General features: G+C 55.6%; 1 protein-coding gene across 6 annotated transcripts in view; it reads left to right on the top strand.

The window, feature by feature from the left end:
• Positions 1–7,103, top strand: part of ARHGEF10 (Rho guanine nucleotide exchange factor 10) — a 71,735-nt gene extending 64,632 nt beyond the window's left edge. For all 6 annotated transcript variants that reach the window (XM_072950569.1, XM_072950568.1, XM_072950567.1 and 3 more), the window contains 2 exons: positions 2,971–3,093; positions 5,370–7,103. In XM_072950569.1, the coding sequence (XP_072806670.1) occupies positions 2,971–3,093; positions 5,370–5,881 (635 nt within the window). In that variant the 3' untranslated portion in view covers positions 5,882–7,103. The remainder of the gene's footprint in view (positions 1–2,970; positions 3,094–5,369) is intronic.
• The last annotated feature ends 11,503 nt before the right edge of the window (positions 7,104–18,606 follow it).

Here is an 18,606-nt window from a genome sequence, read left to right as displayed (position 1 = left end):
TCCCAACCCCCCCGCCCGCCCCCGCCGTGGTGCCGAGTGGGGGCCCCTCAGCCTGCAGAGTGGACACCGCTGCTGTGTGCGCAGCCCCCCCCCGAATGGGGGATCCCCACGCCCCCCAGGTCCTCTTGCAGGTAAACTTTTCGTGTGTGAGGCGACTCTGGAAACGGAACAGACCATCATGCCTGGAGCTCGGGCTCTTGGCGAGCGTCTGGCTGCTTTCAGGCCATGAGGACGCACAAGGGACCGCCCAGCTTTACCTGCTTCTGCCTTTTCATGGTGAAATCGGAGTTTGGGGGGCACTTCCAGGGCCCCCCCCAGGAGCCCCGTGGTCACTTCACTTGGTCTTTTCCACCTGCCGGGCAGAGAGATCTTCCCTCTCCTCGTGCTCATGACCTTTTTCCCACCTGGTGACGCCTCCCCGTCCCGACGCCACACAGGGACCCTCTGTGCATCTGAATTGCTTTGACCTTTTTCCTTAGAGAGACGCATGCACGTCTGGAGAGAGGAGTTTCCTTGCAAAGACCAGGGAAAGGTTCCCAGATTTTCACTGCCTGTGACACAGCACAGATGCAAACGGACTAAAAGTCAGATGTTCCTAATTTGCTGTTTATTACGGCAGAGGCGGAAAAATTCCTAAGGAGGATAAGAGATCACTTTCAAGATGCATTTCTGAATGAAAACAAATAGCAAAGCTTTATGCTTTGTAATTTTAAAGCAAAATTCTTTTAATGTTTTTATTAGCAGTTAGAACTGTTCCGCATCACATTTCACGAGGATCTGTTTGCAATATGAAAGGGTAACCCGCACGTGGAGACGGGCTGTTTGCGAGCCCCATGTTGCTCGCTAGTTTTCTTTAAAGCCAAGTGACAGAATAAGCGTATTTCAGATGCCTTCAGTAGCCCTAAGCCAGTCTTAAGAAATTATAAATTCTCTGTGAAAGAAAATTTAACTCATAAACTCCCTTTTTGGAGAAGTAAATGAAACTCAGTTTCCCAAACCAAAGCATTTCAGGATGATCCGGGAAATCACAAAACGACTTACTCGCGCAGTTTTCACTTACCTGCAGGACCTGGCTACCAAAACGAGGGTGTGAGGAGCTCTATGATGTGACACGGCTCGCTGAGAGCGTGCGGCCAGGGTCTGCGTGTTTGCACTGTTCCCAGAGCTGCCGTGTGTTGAAAGGGAGTTTACCTACACTCAGGACCACAGGACTGCAGCATTGTCCGACTAATGTGACGGTGGCTTCAGCAAGTGGCTGCAGTGGGGGGTAATGGCGCTCCCTCTGTCCACCCCGTTGTCACAGTGGTCTCCACTCACACCAGGTCTGCTGTAGGCCGTTCACGGCAGTGTTGGGAAGCAGTGTCCACGTGGGAAGACTGGTGGCAGGAGCCTGCTGCCATGTGCACCGGGGTTGTGGGGGAAGCTGGCTGGGTTCCACTGAAACGGGGCGGAGTTCAGCGCAGCGAGCTCTGACATTGTTTCGAAAGTCACCTCCACCAGCTGCTTCCAAAACTCCGCTGACCGGCTCCAGGAGGGTCGGGGAGGGTGGTCTTAGATCCGTTCTCTGTCTCACGGGTAGTCGAGTGAGACTGGTGCTCTGGAAAGGTGCACCTGCATTTACTGCGCGTCCTCGGCTGTCCGGGCTCACCTCCTGGTGTGACCGCCTGGCCATCGTTGAGAACTGTGCCCAGCCTCGCATTCCTGAACGACTTTCTCACTAGCTTTTGGAAATGACCGCTCTGGCCCCACCGTAGACGGACGTGAAGCTCCAGTGAGTCTCTAAAGCTGAGCCCCTCCCACCGCTGCTGTGGGAACTTAATTCCAGGGAATTAATACATTAATTCCTGGGAACTTAATACATTAGCTTTTTAGAAACAATATGAAGTCTCCATTCAGAGATAAAACCAGATCTTTGGTTTTTGTGGTGCTTGTTTTATTTTGGGTTGGGTTGTTTAAAGTGACTTCTGTAGACACGCCCACCTGCCTTTGGCTCTGGCGTCCAGACCGCGTGTCTTCGTGCTTCTTATCTAAGGCAAGCTCCAGGTCAGGTGCAGAGATGTTGGAAGCGATGAATTTGCAGGGAATGGGAGTCAGGTTGTTTCTGTGCCCCTGTTCTCAGGAGCAGACTGGATTGCCTGTCTCTGCCCTTGAGCGCTGGAGCTGAGCGGACAGACGCCAGGAGGGGTTTAAAGCCACTCTGAGAGCCGAGGTGCTGCGGGCAGAGTCAGAGCGGCAAGGGTTCCAGACTCACTCCGAGATGAGAGCAGTGGGAGACGGTCCCGTGCGTGGGGTGCAGCTCTGCCCCGTTCTTCGCCCCCACTTCCCACCTTGCCAGACTGCTCAGCCTCCTTGGGCCTCCGGGCTGGAAAACAGAACAAACTGCGGCAACCAGCCAAAAGCTCTGCAGGCCCGGACCCGTGTTTGACATTGCACTTCCCAGACTTCCCCAGAGCCCGCGACACGGTCTCCCTTCTGAAAGAACACTTGGGAAGTGCTCGTGTCTCTTCTCTGTGTTGCGGAGCTCGGCGGCACTAGGAGCCCGTCCCGCCCGTGGGGTCTGGACTTACCTGTCCAGGTGGGCTCCTCCTCGCAGGGGGCTGTGGTCTTATGTGCCTGCATGTCCGCGTGCGCGTGGCTCCAGGGCCCTGGCGCTGCTCTCACTGGAAGTGGATGGCGTTTGTGGACAGTTGTGGGGTTTGATGGGCTCTGGAAGCAGGGGGGATGCGCGTGTCCCTCAGGTGGCCGTGTGTCCTGCTGGGGGCAGCCAGGAGGGCACCTGGAGATTGCGTCCTCGTCCAGCTGAAGCAAACACAGTGTCACTCCGGGGCTCCTGGGAGGGCTCGGCGTCGGCGCGGGGAGCGCTCTGGTAGGTCTGCAGTGTTTTGGGCCGTCCTTGGAGCCCCTGTTCCCAGTGTGTGCCGCTGCAGAGGCCGGGCTGCAGGCAGAAGCCCCTCCTGTCTCCCCATGCAGGGCCCCAGCGGCTGTCTGTGACCAGCCTCCTCGTCTGCCACGGCTTGCTGATGGTGGGCACCAGCCTGGGTGTCGTGGTGGCCTTGCCTGTCCCTCGTCTGCAGGGCATCCCCAAGGTGACCGGTGAGTACCACCCCGCACTGTGCGCCTGCGTCTCCCGGGCCCCTGTCCTGTCCTGTCAACTCGTAAAGCTGGCGGGTCTGTGTTCAGCTGCATCATCCTAGGAGTTGCTTAAATGATGTAAATTACTTGGCTTCTCTCTCTCTTTTTTTTTTTTAATTTTACTATAAAGGCTCTGTCTGTTACTTTGAATCATCAGTTCATACTTCTGTTTTCCTGTCGCTAACATCGTTGCTCCAGGGAGAATCTTACCCCAGAACACATTTTCATGTTACCTTTATGCCTCTGGTTGGTTTGTATCAGCATATACAGTTCCGCTCAGTGAAAATGGATGTCTTATATTTTGCAAAGAAGGCAGCCCAGCATGGGAGAATACTCAGCTGTGCGCTTCTGTGACGCTGTGGGCAGATCAAACCGGCACAGCCTTTTCGGAAAGCGGTCTTGGCATTATGGCCCTCGAGCCTGGGAGTGTGCGTGTGTCAGGAGTCAGGGTTTCCAAGTCAGGGGTCTGTCTCCAGAAGCAGCCAAATCCATGATGCAGGAAAAACAGGGAACAACCCAGAGGTCCCAAATGAAGGGCAGGGGGATGTCTAGGAAGGTGGTCACGTTGCCATTTTAGGGTGCAATGCAGCCTGTGAAAATGTTTGCAGAGAGCTTTGAGTGACACAGAAAAGCACTAATTCTGTAAGTAAAACCAAGATCTCAAATTTTGTGTTGATTGTGGGATAACTCAGAGAAACAGATTTGTAGGAAACGCACCGAAATGTTAACGAATAAAAGATCTCTTTCTGTGGTTTCTTCCCAAAGTCCACCCTGGAACCTTTCACTCTGGCTGCAGGCACCCCTCCTGCCCTCACCCAGGCTTGGCGGATCTATTGCAGACAGGTCTGTGGTTAGATAAATCCGTATTTTATCAGGACCCCCCGTTAGGATTGAGGAGTTCCGACTCTGTACATTCATTTCTAAGTTCCCTCTTTCATCGCTGTCTGTGACGCAGACGAGGAGCTCGTGCAGGTGAATGGGTGAGAAGGCGCAGGACAGGAGGCGGGCGTGGCAGCCCGGGGTGACCCCCCGGCACACAGGCAGGACTGTCCTCCGGAGCCTCACGCCGTCCTCCTGCTGGGTTTCTCTGTAGTTTCGCCCCTTGTGCCTCAGAAAACCAGGTTATTTTTCGTTGCGCCATTTTCACGTGTACTCTCTTGTCTTGCGACACCTGAGTTGCTCCGGACATCGTCTCCGAGCTGATCCTCCTGGTCCTCTGACTGCATCACGGCCAGGAGCGTGCCTGTCACCCAGGGACACACCGTGGATTCTAGTTGTTTCCGGCGCCGTGTGTTGCGGGCAGCACCTCCCTGGGCGTTTACCTGCCGCCCCCGCTCACAGGGGCACAGGGCCCCCGGGGTGTGCACCCGGGGGGGCGTCCCTGGGTGTTCAGATTCACCGGAGGCGCTCGGGTGCTGTTCGGCTGTGTGTCGGGTCACACCTCCGTCGCCGGTGTCCGGGCATCCTTACCCCTCCACGGTCCCCCAGTGCCTGCGCTGGCAGGGCTCTTAACTCGCGTTCTGCTCGCTGAGGGAGCCTGTCACCCCACTGGAGGATCCTGTAGCCAAAGTGGGGTGAAGGCCCCGAGGCCCTGTCTTAGCCTTGAAGCATTTGGCGGAAGGGGCACGTCCTCCCTGTAAGTGTAAATACCGCAATGAAAATGCAGATGCGACTCAGCTCCCGCCAAGTGCTCGACAAACGGGCAGCCATTCCCACCTGACTCTCGGAGTCGCGTGTCCTGCGGGGGGTCTGCGTTCCGTAGGAAGACCTGTAAGGAGCGCCCGATGACTTTAAAATTCGATTCACATCACCTTTCAACTGAAACGTCCCCGTTTTAGTTAATTCCAGAGAACTAACTATTCCAAACCGCAGAGGTGAAAGCTGGCAGCCAGCTACGGGTGGTTGGGGCATCTTGCTCTTAAAATTGGAGTATCTCAGGCATTCAGGTTTTTAAGTCAAGATTCAGGAAAAGTTTTGCTAAGTTGTGTTCTCTGGGAGCAGGTGGGAAGGCATGTATGCCAAGAGCAGAAGAGCTGTTTTTCACTCTAGAGGTGTGATGCGAGTGTGAGAATGTAGACAATGTCCTCGGAATTCACTAAAGGTCCCCGAGAATGTGACTGGAAGCTGTCTGCACCGTGAGCTGTCGTGCGTGGGCTTTGTCCTGGGGACGGGGTCCCCGGGTGCCCCTGTGGTCCTGCCCGTCCGCGCAGCTCTTGCTGAGCGATGTCCCCTTTCAGGAAGAGGCATGGTCTCCTACCACGCGCACAACGGGCCCGTCAAGTTCCTGGTCGAGGCCACAGCCGCCCTCAAGACAGATAAGGACAAGCCCAGGGACAGCCCGCCCCCCAGCGTGGACCCCCAGGACGAAGACCAGAGGGACGCGCTCCCCGGCGAGGGGCCCGGGCCCTGCCCCGCTCGGAGCAGCCCCGACGCCGTGTGGCTGGGGGCTTCGCCGGGCTCCACGACCCAGCCCAGCGACGTCTCCTCCTCGTCCGGGTCCCTGACGCCGTCCCAGGGCTCCGGCTCCCTGGAGCCCCGATCAGAGGAGGGCTTCCTCCAGGACCTCCTGCGGCACCCTGGCATCTCCGCCGGCCGAGGGCGGAGGGCCAGGAAGGCCAAGGCCAGCTCCGTGCTGGTGGCCTGCGGGGGCCAGGGCCACCGGCGGGTGAGCAGGAAGGCCAGGCAGCAGCGGCCGGAGGAGCTGGTCTCCTCTGTCATGGTCTGGCAGATCCCTCTGCTGAACGTGTGAGCCGAGATCGCCACCCCGGACGGTCTCAGCCAAGCCCCAGGGCCAGGGCGAGCGCGTGTGTCTGCCCTGGTCGGGTACCCATGACAGCGTCCCTGGGACAGAAGTGTGCAATAGCATCGAGGTGGCGCGTCCTGCCAGCTCCTCCCCTCTCCCCAGCGGCAGGGCCGAGCGTGGAAGCTCGTGAGGACGGCAGGCAGGAGGTGGTCCCGGGAGGACACGGTGCCCCGACCCCTGTGCCTTAATCATCACGGCCCCCCCAGACCGGTTCTCACACTGTCCTGTCTGTCACCTAGAGAATCTGCCAACTCAGACCTCACGGGGAAGCCCAGCCCGTTCGGCAGTGGAGGGATGTGGAAACGATCCTTAGTCACGTGGCTTGATTCTGGCTCACTCCTTTTATTTATATGATGAACCTTAACTCCAGGGTAGAACGCGTAACAGTGAAGAAGGCCAGGTAGCACTCACCACCAGTCCAGGTGGCGTCCTTGCTTTCCGAGGTGAGCTGGGTTTTCCAAAGAGGCATGATGTGTGTCTTGTATGTCTTTAACAAAGTAGTATTTTTATGTTGCATTTTGCTGTTAAAAAAACTAACAAAGGTTTAGTTGATATATTTTCTGTAACGTTTCACAAATAACGTTTGCTTTGAACCAAAATGCTCAGCTCCTATCGAGATTGTAGACCCGAGTGCCGGTGCCAAAACATTCACCTGTTCTCATACTAAGTAAGCAGCGTCCATCTCCGGGTCAGAGGTGCGTGTGTTGTAGTGCGGTGGGAGACGTGCCGGCGTGCTGGCCCGTCCTCCCTGCTGGCTTTGCACCTGTTGGCCAGGAACGCCACCTGAAGGACGCAGGGGGCCGGCGGGGTGGGCGCCCCTGCGGGCGGTGGACATGGGTGACAGGCAGCCCTCGGTCGGCAGGACCTGCCACTCGGCTGCACCGGCCTGCAGTCGTCCTGCGCGGGGTTCGGGGCTCATCGTGCGCCACGTGGATACATGATGTAAATTCTACTTACTGGATGGATTAAAAAAAAAAAAACTAATGCAGGCCTTCGCCCGAGATGAAGTTGTCAGCACATTACAGGTGACTAAAAATGCTAATTTTATGACTTTGCCAAATATTTTCCAAGGTGCGTGTGGACCCCCATGTGAAAGTAATACCTCCCCGAGCTTCTCAAACTATCAGCTGCTCTTATTTCATAAATAAAGTCTTTTTATTTAAAAACAGTATCGCGAGTTGCCCTTTCTTCCTGTAAAACGCCAAAGGGGCGGTTCTGTTCCGCAGATGGTGGAACAGCCCTGCCTGATGCGGCCGCCCCGCCTGCCGCGCCCGGAGGTGGGCGGGCGAGGCTGCGCATTAGCAGCGCTTTGAGCTTGAAGCAGGTGCCGGGAAACTCTAGAGACGCACGCACTTGCCAGTTTTTGTTTTGAGTGACACCGTGGGTTGAATGAGTTAATATAAAACACAGAGAGAAATGTGGGGGAAGACTAAGCTCGGCGCCGTTTGCGGTGGTTAAAACCCAGCTTCTCAGTATTTCCAGGGGCCAAATAAGACGGAAGTGCGTGGATGCGCTTTCACTTAAAGCTCGATGCACGAAGGTCTTCATCAGTGTCTCAGAAACTCAGGTTACACCTGCCGGATCTGCCTGCAGCATAAATGAGGTAAAAAAAGTGCCAGGTGATGTTTCCGTTGACGCTGGAATATTGGTGACCTATCGAGAAAAGCCTCACTGTCACTTGCGGTCCATCTGCACTTCGCCAGGTTTGCTTTTCAGCGGCGTGGTGAAGCTTGCAAGATCGCTTTACTCCTGTCTTTTGGTTAAGATGTGACATTCTTCTTTTCCAAATAAACACACTGGCCGGCTCCTGAAGGGTTCCCTCCCGTGGGGAACGTGGTGGTTCTTAACCCCAGTGAGACAACGTGCGTAAAGAAGTTCTGGGGAGACTAGGTCCTCACAGAGACGTCAGGGCCTGAAACTTGTCAGCAGTTCCAGGGAGTCCTTTCTCGGTGCTCCTGGCGTCCTGCAGCGCGTCTCTGGGCGTCCGGATCGGAGCGGGTGGCCGTGCGTGCACCTCCGAGGGCGCTGACTCTGCGTGCCGGGGCCCACGCCTCCCAGGCAAACCGCTGGCCGACTGGCTCGGCAGACTCATCGTCATTCCGGAGGTCAGAGCATTTGTACACGAGGACAGCAGTTTCCATGTACGGTCAGATCCCGAGACGGGGCGAACGGGCTGGGGGGCTGGGAGGTGGCCGTGTCCCGTGTTCCCGGAGTGTCCTGTCTGTTAGTCACGGTCTCCTCCATCCCCGCGGACACGGTGGTGTTGGCTGTAAAGGACAATTCCAGAGCCTCACGGGAGGCAAAACCCAGGCACGTCCCTAGGATGTTTCATGAGCGCCACGCAGTCCCAAATAACGTTTTCACGGAGATCTGTTCATCAAATGCCGTGTCATTTAAATGATTTGAGTCATTAGCTGTCATCGGGCACCGTAAGGGCCGGTCCAGCTCACCCCGCCTCGCCGTCCAAGCTTCAGGCTGGGGAGCGGGAGGTCCGGGGTGGGCACTGCAGGATCGGGGGGAACTGGAAGCAGCTGCAGCAGGGTCCCCCGTTGGGGGGGGTCCTGTCACCTGTCACCCCTGGGGCCTGAGCAGCGAACCCTGAAATGCGGGGTAAACCTCAGCCAGTGGGACCAGGGGTGGTGAGCCTGCGGGGCTGGCCTCGCATCTCTGCCGGGAAGAAGTGCGGCCACAGGTGTGGGAGAGCTGCCGTCTCAGGTGAGTGAGGGCCGGTGGGCTTGTCTAAGGGATGTCGGTGCCATGCTGTGTGAGTCCACCGTGTCGGCCTCCCCGGATGTGCCGGGCCCTCTTCGGGAGACGGGAACTGTTCAGACCGCCATCTGAAGGTGAGAGAATGTCCTTTAGATCCTGCTGGGCTCATGTGTGAGAGGGTCCTGGAGGACGAGGAGGCGGCCAGCCCTGGGGGGGACAGTGAGAGGGTGTGGAGCCCTGGAGGCCAAACCCAGCCTCCGCCGAGCTCTTCTCTGCTGCGCGCCCACCCCACCCCGCCCCTCAGGTCCGGGATGCCCTCACCCTCTGCCCCCTCTCCTGGTTGGGGTCACCCCACCTCCTGCCCCTCCTGGCTGGTGGTGCCCAGGGGACTGCATCAGACCCCTCGCTTCCTCTCGAGCTGACATCCAGCCAGTCCAGAGCCCCCGCAGGGACCCTGTTTTTACTGGATCCATCTGGAACCCCTCCCACACCACTTCCTGTTTCTGCCTCTGGCCGGGAGCACAATCTATTCTGTGCTTTGAGTCTCTGGGACTCGGATTTCCCCAGAAAACCCATTTCCTCCTTCCCGGTCACTCTGGGCCCGGCCCTGCTGTGAGGCCCCGGCTCCAGCAGGATAGGGAACAGGCAGGGGCCACGGCGAGGTCGGTTGCTGTGCTCTGGACACTTGGCTTTTACGCCTGCACCGGTCAGAGCAGGAGCCGGGTGCCTGGAGAGGAGGCTTCCTCTCCGCGTCCAGACAGTCTGCGTCTGGCTGCGTGACCTGGGCCGGCTGCTCCTGGGGACGGGAGCAGCACTGGCGCTGAGCTGGGGACGAAAGCATTGCGTTTCCTTGGTGACCGCGGGTAAGGGCTTCTCTCCCTGACGAGCCATGTGGTGTGGAGGGGGGGGTCTCTGCAAATAGAGTCATCTGATTTGGTTTTGTAAATCACGCCCCGAAGTGTCCTTTTCTGCAAATATTTCCATAAATTGAATTTGATAAAATGTCCCAGATCCTGGGAAAGAGGGACAATTCATAACCAGCTTTCTCGCCTTCGAAGTGGACATAATCCAGCCCCAGGGACTGTGCATTTTGGAGGCAGCTTTGAGATTAATATGCATGGAAGTGTTTCATAAAACTGGGTTTTTTTTTAATGAATAAAGGTCTCAGTAGCGGGAGTGGGCACTGACCTAGAGCAGCTGTGGGATGTCAGGTCACGGTTCCCGGGGAAGCCAGGTGGGAGGCTGCAGCCGCATCTCTCATTTTCCTTAAATAAAAATCTGGAGGCCGTGTAAGAAAATGAGTGAACGAAGGTGCGATATTACTTTGCTGGCGGCCTCCTTGCCCGTGTGTCAGCTCTAGCTCAGGCACAGGGCGCTGGCCATTCAGAGCCCACTTGCCCTCTCACGCCCTCAGCCACCCCTGCTCACGGGCACGGCTCTCACACACACGCACACATGCCCCTGCGCACGGGCACGGCTCTCACACACACGCACACACACCCCTGCGCACAGGCACGGCTCTCCCACACACAAACGCACGCACATGCGTGCACACAGATGCGCCTGCGCCTGTGCGGGCCGAGTGGCCGTGCTTGTTTGGCTGGAAGGAGGGAGCGGACAGCTGGCAGGGGCCTGGCTCTGCCTGGGTTTGCTCCCTGCATCTCCGAGCCCAAAAGCATTAACCCTTGCAAGGCGGGTCAGTGAGTTCTCTGCTGCCAGACAGCTCTTGTGGGGATGAAGGCACGGACTGTTCACGTGTCTGGGGGAATCACATCCTGGTCCTTCCGGGCGGATCCCTGGTACCTCCTTTGCCTTCCAGGCCGCGTCTGGGGACACTTCTGCCCGGTTCTGATAAGAACGTGCAGTCTGGGTTCCAAGATGGAGGGGCAGTCAGGGCCACCTGTCAGTGGAGGGCTGTGACCCTGGAGCTTCCAGGGTGACCCTGAATGTGGGAGGGGCAGGGGGCTCGCAGTCCTCTGGGCACCCCGGCCTGCCCAGTGGGCTCCCGCAGACCCAGCACCAGGCTGGGAGCCGGGTGGGAGGGGGAAGCTGGTTGTTAGGTGCACAGACGCCAGGCGATGCCTGCAGAGGGCTGGAGCGGCCCACATGCCCTCTCGGAGGTCACCAGAGCTCCGATGACAGGGTTGGACTCACAGAGGAGGAGGGAGGGAGGGGCTAGCGCCTTTGCAGGGAGGCTTGTATAACCGCACTGCCTGGAGCCCGGCCAGGGGGCCAGGGCGCGGAGCAAGAAAACAAAAGGCTGGGAGCACAGACCCCACAGGAGCCACCCGCAGAAGTCAGGGACTGAGCTTCCCCTCCGCGTTGGCTGCACCTCCCAGCAACAGTTCAGCACCCTTTTGCGTGGCTTGCTGGCTGGGAATTTCATCCCAGGTGACCTCCGTTTGAGGTCTGGAGGGCCTTGTAAGTAGGGGATTCGGACAGACCAGCTTGTCTGGCGCACGTGCGGCCGAGCGTGTAGGACTGCGGGGACGGCACAGACGAGGGGGGCATGGGCCTCTGCCTTTTCCCCTGCCCGGGGTCCCCGCCTGCCCTGCTGCAGTGGGTCTCCCTGGACACAGTGACTGAGCGCCGAGCCGGAGGAGCCCCGGGAAGGGGTGGTGCCAGAATATGAGGAGCATCCAGAAAAGCCGCCTTCGCCAGCGTCCACAGGTGAGTCGTCAAGGACCAGCACCTGCGGGAGTGCGAGACGCAGCACACCTGCTCAGGTGAGGCAGAGGGACAACACGGGTGATGGGGAGTTACCTTTATTTTCTTCTGCTCGTCAAAACTAACGGGTTTTTCTCCTGTTTTGGTGCTAACACATGGGATTCCTGTTCTGTCTCTAGGCCCGTGGCTCTCAATCCGGGGCGAGTTTGCCCTCCGCCCCAGGGTCGTGGGGTCATGTCTGGAGACATTTGGGGGTCACTGCCTGAGGGGGGCATGCATGCCACTGGTGTCCAGAGAGTAGGGGTCAGGGAGGCTGCCAGACACCCCACAGGGCACAGCACACCCCGACCATCCACGAGGTCAGTCAAGGAGGGTTCATCCTCATTCAATTTTGTGATTTCTTTTCCGGGGTGAACATATGGGATTCCCGTTTTGTTCCCAGATGTCCTCGACTTCTCGCTAGTCTGTCTCCTTGTAACACCACTGTTCTAATTTGAGTATAAAAATAATCTTGTTCTGGTCATGAAATGGAGCTTTTCCTACAGATGAACAGGCAAACTGCCCATGTTCAAACAGCCTTACTTACACTGATCTTTGAGCAAGATCTAATATAATGGTAAATTTACAGCATGAAGAGGCTTTGGATTCATATTCAGCCAAGAGAGAAAGAGAACTCGTGCTGGCAGGAGACATCGTCCCGTCAGACACCGCGTTTTAAGCAAGTTCGACGTCTGCGCACCCAGATTTCCACGAGCAGCAAACGTGGGCTTGGCATTCCACGTATTCCGACTCACGATTCCCTCCGCTGCTGAGCGCCTCGAAGCACAGAATGTGTTTGGACGGGGACTCTGCACCTAGAGTTCATGGATCGATAGATCCATGGCTGACAGCAGGGGCTGTGGACTTGCAGAAAGAATATGCCACCCCCCACCCCGGGCTTGTGTGCAGTTGCATTTCCCCCCTCCTCACCGTCTGAATCGGTGATCAGAAAGCTACGGGAAGCCGCCCTCCTGGAGCGTGACGTCTGTGTCTGCGTTCTCAAATTACATTCCCTTTAGTTTAACAGAAACACAAACCAGAGGGGAGAGCACTGTCTTCGGAACCCAAGTCCTCTCCTTCCTTCTGTGTTCACCATCCCTCCCACTGTGCACTGATTACTTCTATTCTGCTAAACAGTCAGTAGGAACTGCCTCAGGAGGTGGGGGAGACAGCACCAGATGGGGCCTCTCAGGAGGGGCTGGCTGGGGTCTGAGGTCCCAGATTGCCCAGAAGAAATGGCAGCTGGAAAGGTTTTGCGGTCAGCCCCACCCCAGCCTTCCCTCCCTCCTCTCTGCTGCCTGGACCTCCGGCTGCAGTGCAGAACAAAACCGCTGGTGGAGGTGGGGCGGCAAAGGGGAAGTGGCTGGCGGGGCACAGTCCCGGGTGCCCGCCCGCAACTGCCTGCCTTCCTCCCCTCAGAGCCGCCGGCCTGCTTCCCTGAAGGGTGAGGGCAGAAGCTGGGAGTGTGAGGGGAACAGCAGCCCCTAGTCAGTGTCCAGCACTTTTGTAAACGCATCTAGGGCCTCCCTACCTCCTGGAAGGCCGCAGTTTCAAACAGAGAGGCCCCATGAGTTTGATGCTGGCATTTTCCAAGTTTCCCTGGTACCCAGTTGAATCCTGGAGAGCAGCAGGAGAGAGGGGCTTGCCTGGCAGGTTAAATTTCCACATGTATTTATTGGAAATTGTTCAGAGCCCATTTTCAAACATTTTACCCCCACCACCCGACTCCTCCAACTAATTTGTCACAGATGCATGGCTTAATTCCACAATTTCCAACTGGGAAAGACAGGGCAATAGCACCCTGCATGCTGTGGTCTTTGCAAGGGTGTGACAAAGGGTCAGATTCCCACGGATGAGCCACGTGCCCGCCCAGGCATCCTGGAACTGGCGTGTGACCCTCTCCTGCCCCCTGCCAGGGCGAGGACCGAGGCAGTGTGTCGTGTCGAAATTCGTACAGCAGTTCAACAGAGTGAGTGTGTACCCGCCTCACTTAGTACTGAGGAAATGGCTTTGCATTTTGCATGCCATTTAAAATTTTTTTTTCCTAACGATTCACCTTTACTCTGAAAAGATCAGTCCATGATAGACTGAAAACGGGGAAACAAAGGAATTGATTCCTTACAAAAGACAGTTGGAAAAGCAATGTTTGTATAGAGCAGACACAGGACCTCTGGATCAGTGTCCCAGGCTGTAACCGAGTAGCACAAACGAGGGGCTTGAGACAACAGGAAGGCATCCTCTCCCAGTCTGGAGGCGCAAGTCCGCGAGGGACGGGGCACGGGCCGCTCTCCCTCTGAAGGTCCAGGGAAGGATCCTTCCTGCCTCTTCTGGCCACTGGTGTTTGCCAGCATCCTTGCATCTCCCTTGGCCATGACCACACCCTCTGATCGCTTCACGTGGCTTTCCTCTGTGTGTGGCTGTATCTGTGGCTGAATCTCCTCTTTCTATAAGAATGCTGGTCATAATGAATCAGGACCCACCCCAAGGACCTCATTTTACCCTAGCTACTTCATAAAGGCCCTGTCTCCAAATAGTCACGCTCTGAGGTCCTGGGGGTTAGGGTGCCAGCATATCTTTTCTGGGGGACATAGTTCAACCTGTAAAAACCTTTGAATTGGGGTTAAGCAGAATTTACTATTGGGTAAGGGTCCTTATTTATGCTTTTGAGGATTTCTTAGTTAGTCCTTTACTATGCAAAGATGACTTGAAAAATTAAAACCTGTTTTGCAGTCACTGTATTATCAGCAGTGAGGTCAGTAATGCCGTGGATACCTGTTGATTTGGACTTTTGTCCTGTTTAACCTTGCACATCATCAAAGCCACCACTAATATTCCTTATGTGATGACAGCAGTGTGGTTTCAGACAGACTGATTCGACAACAAGATCTGTCCCTGTTCTGGGGACCCCCTGCCCCTTCAGCAAGACAGGAACAGCCCGAGTCCTGGGCTCCTGCAGCTGCGCCAGCACCAGCACCAGGACCAGGACCAGCACCGGCACCAGGACCAGGACCAGCATCTGGACCAGCACCGGCACCGGCACCAGGACCACGCTGGCAGGCTGTACCAGAGCATTTTCTGTCCCGCTCCGTCTTCCTACTAGGGTTACAGGCGAGCATCGTGACTTTCCTGTCTGGAAACTTCCTCCAGGCTCACCGGCTGAAGCAGGAATCTTGAGCAAAATGACATTTGGGGCAAGATTCCTCTCAAGTTGCATAACCAGCACCTCCTCCCCCCAAGGGCAGCGTAAGCTTGAACGTTAATCTTTAACTCACAGCTCAGAACATCTTGGGGATCGGGGTGAAAGTCAGGGCGGTGAAAGAAGCTCCAAGATGTCCTGGGACACCGATTTCATTTTTAACACACGGGTTCCTGTCCCCGGAGTGTGGTTTTTGTGCTCATAAGCCTTCTTCATTTGCTCTCTGAAGCGTGGATTCATTCGTCATTCATTTGGAAGGATAGTGTTTCGTTGTAAACGAAAACAAAGGCTTTGAGGTTGGCCGGGATTAGAATTCTTGCTCCATCTCACACACAGTGAAAGAGCTACATCACACTCTTTGAGAGTTAAATTCCCTCAGCTGTAAAATGGAAGCAGCCCCCACCTCCAGGGAGCCCTGCGTGTGTGTCCACACCCATTATTTTGTGAACTCTACCTACACTGACGTAGAGGTGCACTCTACACATTTATGTGAAGTCATACTTAATGGCAGATACCTTGCGCTAATACTATAAATGCATACCATGAAAATATTTTACAGTGACTATTAAATTTTTATTTCTCTTCCAAAAGAACATTTACTGGGATCAATACTAATAAACTTAGTGGCCATTTAGTGACGGTAGCACTTGCCCACTGAGAATTTACCGCCTCCTGATAGTCTGCAGTCCACTGAGGAAAAGTACCCGCGCAGACGCCCGCCGCCCGGGGCAGACCGCAGTGTGGGGCGGTGAGGGACAGGCGTGCACCCAGTAGGGCAGCTCTTGTTCACTGAGTCAGCAGTTCCTGGGGAGGACTTCCCCCTGACAGGGCTGGCCGTCCCAGTGTGAGGCTAAGAAGACAGCTCTCTGCTGTGGTGGTCTAGTCAGGACAGCTAAGGCATTAGTTTAGGCCGGGACTGTCTCTAACATGAGATGTTTGCACTGACACAGTCCACCTGGGTGCACTGTTGATCGTGGTCAATGTTCTGTGAACCTGGGAGCATCCTCTCGTCTGAGCACAAGGTTCTCAGGCACCGGCTTATAAGACACTTGGAAAAACTCAGACACGAAGAAAAGAGCTTCCAATATTTAAGGAGTAGCTTACAAAAGAATGCAGACGCACCCAGAGTTCATGAGAGACCTGCAGAAAATACTCAGGCTGGGGCTCGGCGAGTGCAGGGGAGCAGTGGGGAAGATGGCTTTCCTTTCGTACAATATGGATAGAATACTGAAATGCGCAGGGACTGTGGTTTCCACGCCGACACACAGATACTCTAATTTTTCATGCCAAGAGACTCAGAGTACTTTGTAGCAGTTGGACCAATTCCTGATGGCTACTGGAATTTAATTGCTTTTTTTTTTTCCTTTGGAAAGCTGGGGGAGTGCATGAACTCTTGTGGGCTGTTAAAAGCTTGGGGGAAATTATCTGTTACCTGGTATTAGCACACGTAGGAAAACAATATCCAGGGCCCTAACAGGGCTCAGAAGGAGCACCTGGGACTTACCAGCCACCCCCTCTTCTGGGTCTAAGTACTGGATGCATACAATGCAAACTATACGGGGCAGCACAGCTGGAGAAGTGAAAATATTCGCTGGAAATCACCCGAAGAGGCAGGGACAGAATTGCAAGTGCACGTGTGAGTTGTGCTCCCCTACTAGGACTAAGAGCTGTGGCTCCAGGCGCATGTCTTGTCTCGTGGGGCGGGGGGTCGGTCATATCCCCACGTGACAGAGGTGGACAGTGAACACGGAGAGGGTAAGTGTCCAAAATTCACAAGACTTGCAGTGGTGGAACTGATGTTTGAAACCTCATCTGCTGAGTCCCAAAGCCCTGCTCTCTCTGCTGGTCCATGCAGCTTCTGAGTGCAGTTCTGAGTCCCCTGAGCCTGGAACCCAAGTCCCTGGACCCTGCATTCAGGGGCCTGTAAACCGTCACTCCCAGGACGAGCCCACAGCTTCACTTCCATTTTTCAGGCAGTTTCATGCGGCAGCAATATTTGCACACTTCCAAGCCTACCATGCGCGATCAGGCTCTCCCTAAAATATTTAGGATAACTTGTCTGTCTGCTTGACATTTTTAAGGTTCAATTTCAGGAAACCTAGAGGTCCCTGGCATTCGAATGAACTCCTCATTAAAAGCATGTAATGTTCCTCTGCAATTTCCATTGACTGTATTGGGTCCAGAGTGCATTAAAAGAAAAATCTAAAGTCTGAAAATAGATGAGGTTCCCCACTCTCCTGTACTAGATGGTGGAGAGGTTGCATGGATGTTTTCATTCATTTATTTTTTCACTTCTTCCGTAAGTATTTATTGAGAACCTACTCTATGCCAAGCACTTGTAAAATCCAGCAGGGTGAAAGTTAAATATGACTTATTACCGGATCTCTGGAAGCTGGCAGAGCAGTAGAGAGAGCAGACCAGGACCTTAGTGGCAACGGCACCTGTGACTGGGAAAGCTGGGTGGTCACTGAAGGCTTATTCACAAAACAGGATGCAACTCTGGTGCTTGGGTCAGTCCGACATGTCTCTTGAAAAGATGGGGTGGGGAGGTGCTGGGAATATGCATTTAAATCCCCCCTCCCCCAGACATCTTTAAATCATGGTGTTACAAGTAGTCTCCATGTAAAAAGGTAAAGGGATGCACTGAAAAGATCCCAGGAGAGTCTGGAAATTTCTGAAGTGAATTGGGTAAAATAAAATTGGAGCAGGATGGGAATTATTTCAGCGTCCGAAGTTCTGTTTCTGCTAGAGTGAACTGAATTTCAAGAAGTTATTTCCTGATAGTTTGCTCAGTTTCTGCCTCCTTTAACCCAAATCCTGATGTATTCTGCACAGCAACTGAATGAAGATTTTTTCACAGGATGTTCACAGGGTATTAACTCTGGTACTGAACACCCAAGGGCTCATAACATTGAACTGGCGGAGACTGTTGAAGGCAACATTTTTAAAAAGAAAAAACCTAAAAGGCTCAGGTTCTCTGTGCCTTGGAAATTTAATCATTATTTTAAACAAAACCTTTAAAAATAGCATTCACCATCAGGGGCCCGGTCTTAACCAGCGCTGACCCGGCGGGAAGCAGCGGTGCGCAGGGACAGACAGGCAGTTGAGGTGGAAGGGCGTTCCATCCGGCAGGTCGTTGTGGAGCTCGCTCTTGACTGGCTCGAGGTTCAGAGGGTCCCTGGTTGCCCTTTGCTCCTGTGCCCCGTCCCCGCTGCACGGACCGGGTGTCTGTGTGTGTGTGTGTCCACGTTTCTAGATACAAGAACAAGTTTCAGCGTTTCTTCTGCTTGAATGTTTTTTCTACTCTGAATGTCTTCCTTTTTTATTCTGGAGTCGGTAAGGATGTGGGCAGTTTTTTAACCACTAAATATTTCAACAATGCATCGTCCCTAATTTTCCAAAAACATACACACTAAGTCCCATTATTGCATGGTTTTGTAAGGGGATGGGGGACTTGCTCGGACACAAAAGAGCTAGCTTCTGGCAGGGACCCCAGCGCGCCAGCGGGAACCTGTTTCTCACTTCTTGGTGGGGTAGTGGTTGGATTCAAACTCAGTATCTACCAGGTGCCGCGGGGTCCAGCCCACAGCCCGCGCCCCTCCCCGTGCGCACAGGGACACGCCTCCAGTGGGCGCCGCTCCCCCGCCTCCGGCCGGGTTTCCGCGGGACCTCCCTGCGCCGGGAAAGGGTTACGCGAGCGGCGGGCGGGCCGGGACCCAGGGCCGCGCCGGCGCGCTCCACCCGGAGCTGCGCGCCCGAGAGCACGCGCGCCTGGCCGGGGGCTGCGGCCGCCCTCCTGCGCGCGTCCTCGCCTCGGGGCCGCTGGGCGTCTGGCGCGGCCTCCACGGACGCGGTGAGTGCCGGGCCCGCCGCCGCCACCACGGCCGGCCGGGGGCGCGCTTCCTGGGCCGGGGCCGCAAGGGACCCTCGCCGGGCCGGCTTGGCTGCGCCGGGGCCGGCGGGGCGCTCGGAGGCGCGCGGGATGATGCACAGGTGCGCGGAGGGCGGCCGCCCCGCCCCCAGGCGATCTCACAGGTGCGCGGGAAGAGACCCGCGCATG

Source organism: Vicugna pacos, chromosome 26, assembly GCF_048564905.1.
Source record: "Vicugna pacos chromosome 26, VicPac4, whole genome shotgun sequence".
Taxonomy (NCBI): domain Eukaryota; kingdom Metazoa; phylum Chordata; class Mammalia; order Artiodactyla; family Camelidae; genus Vicugna; species Vicugna pacos.
This window is presented reverse-complemented; position numbering and strand designations above follow the sequence as displayed.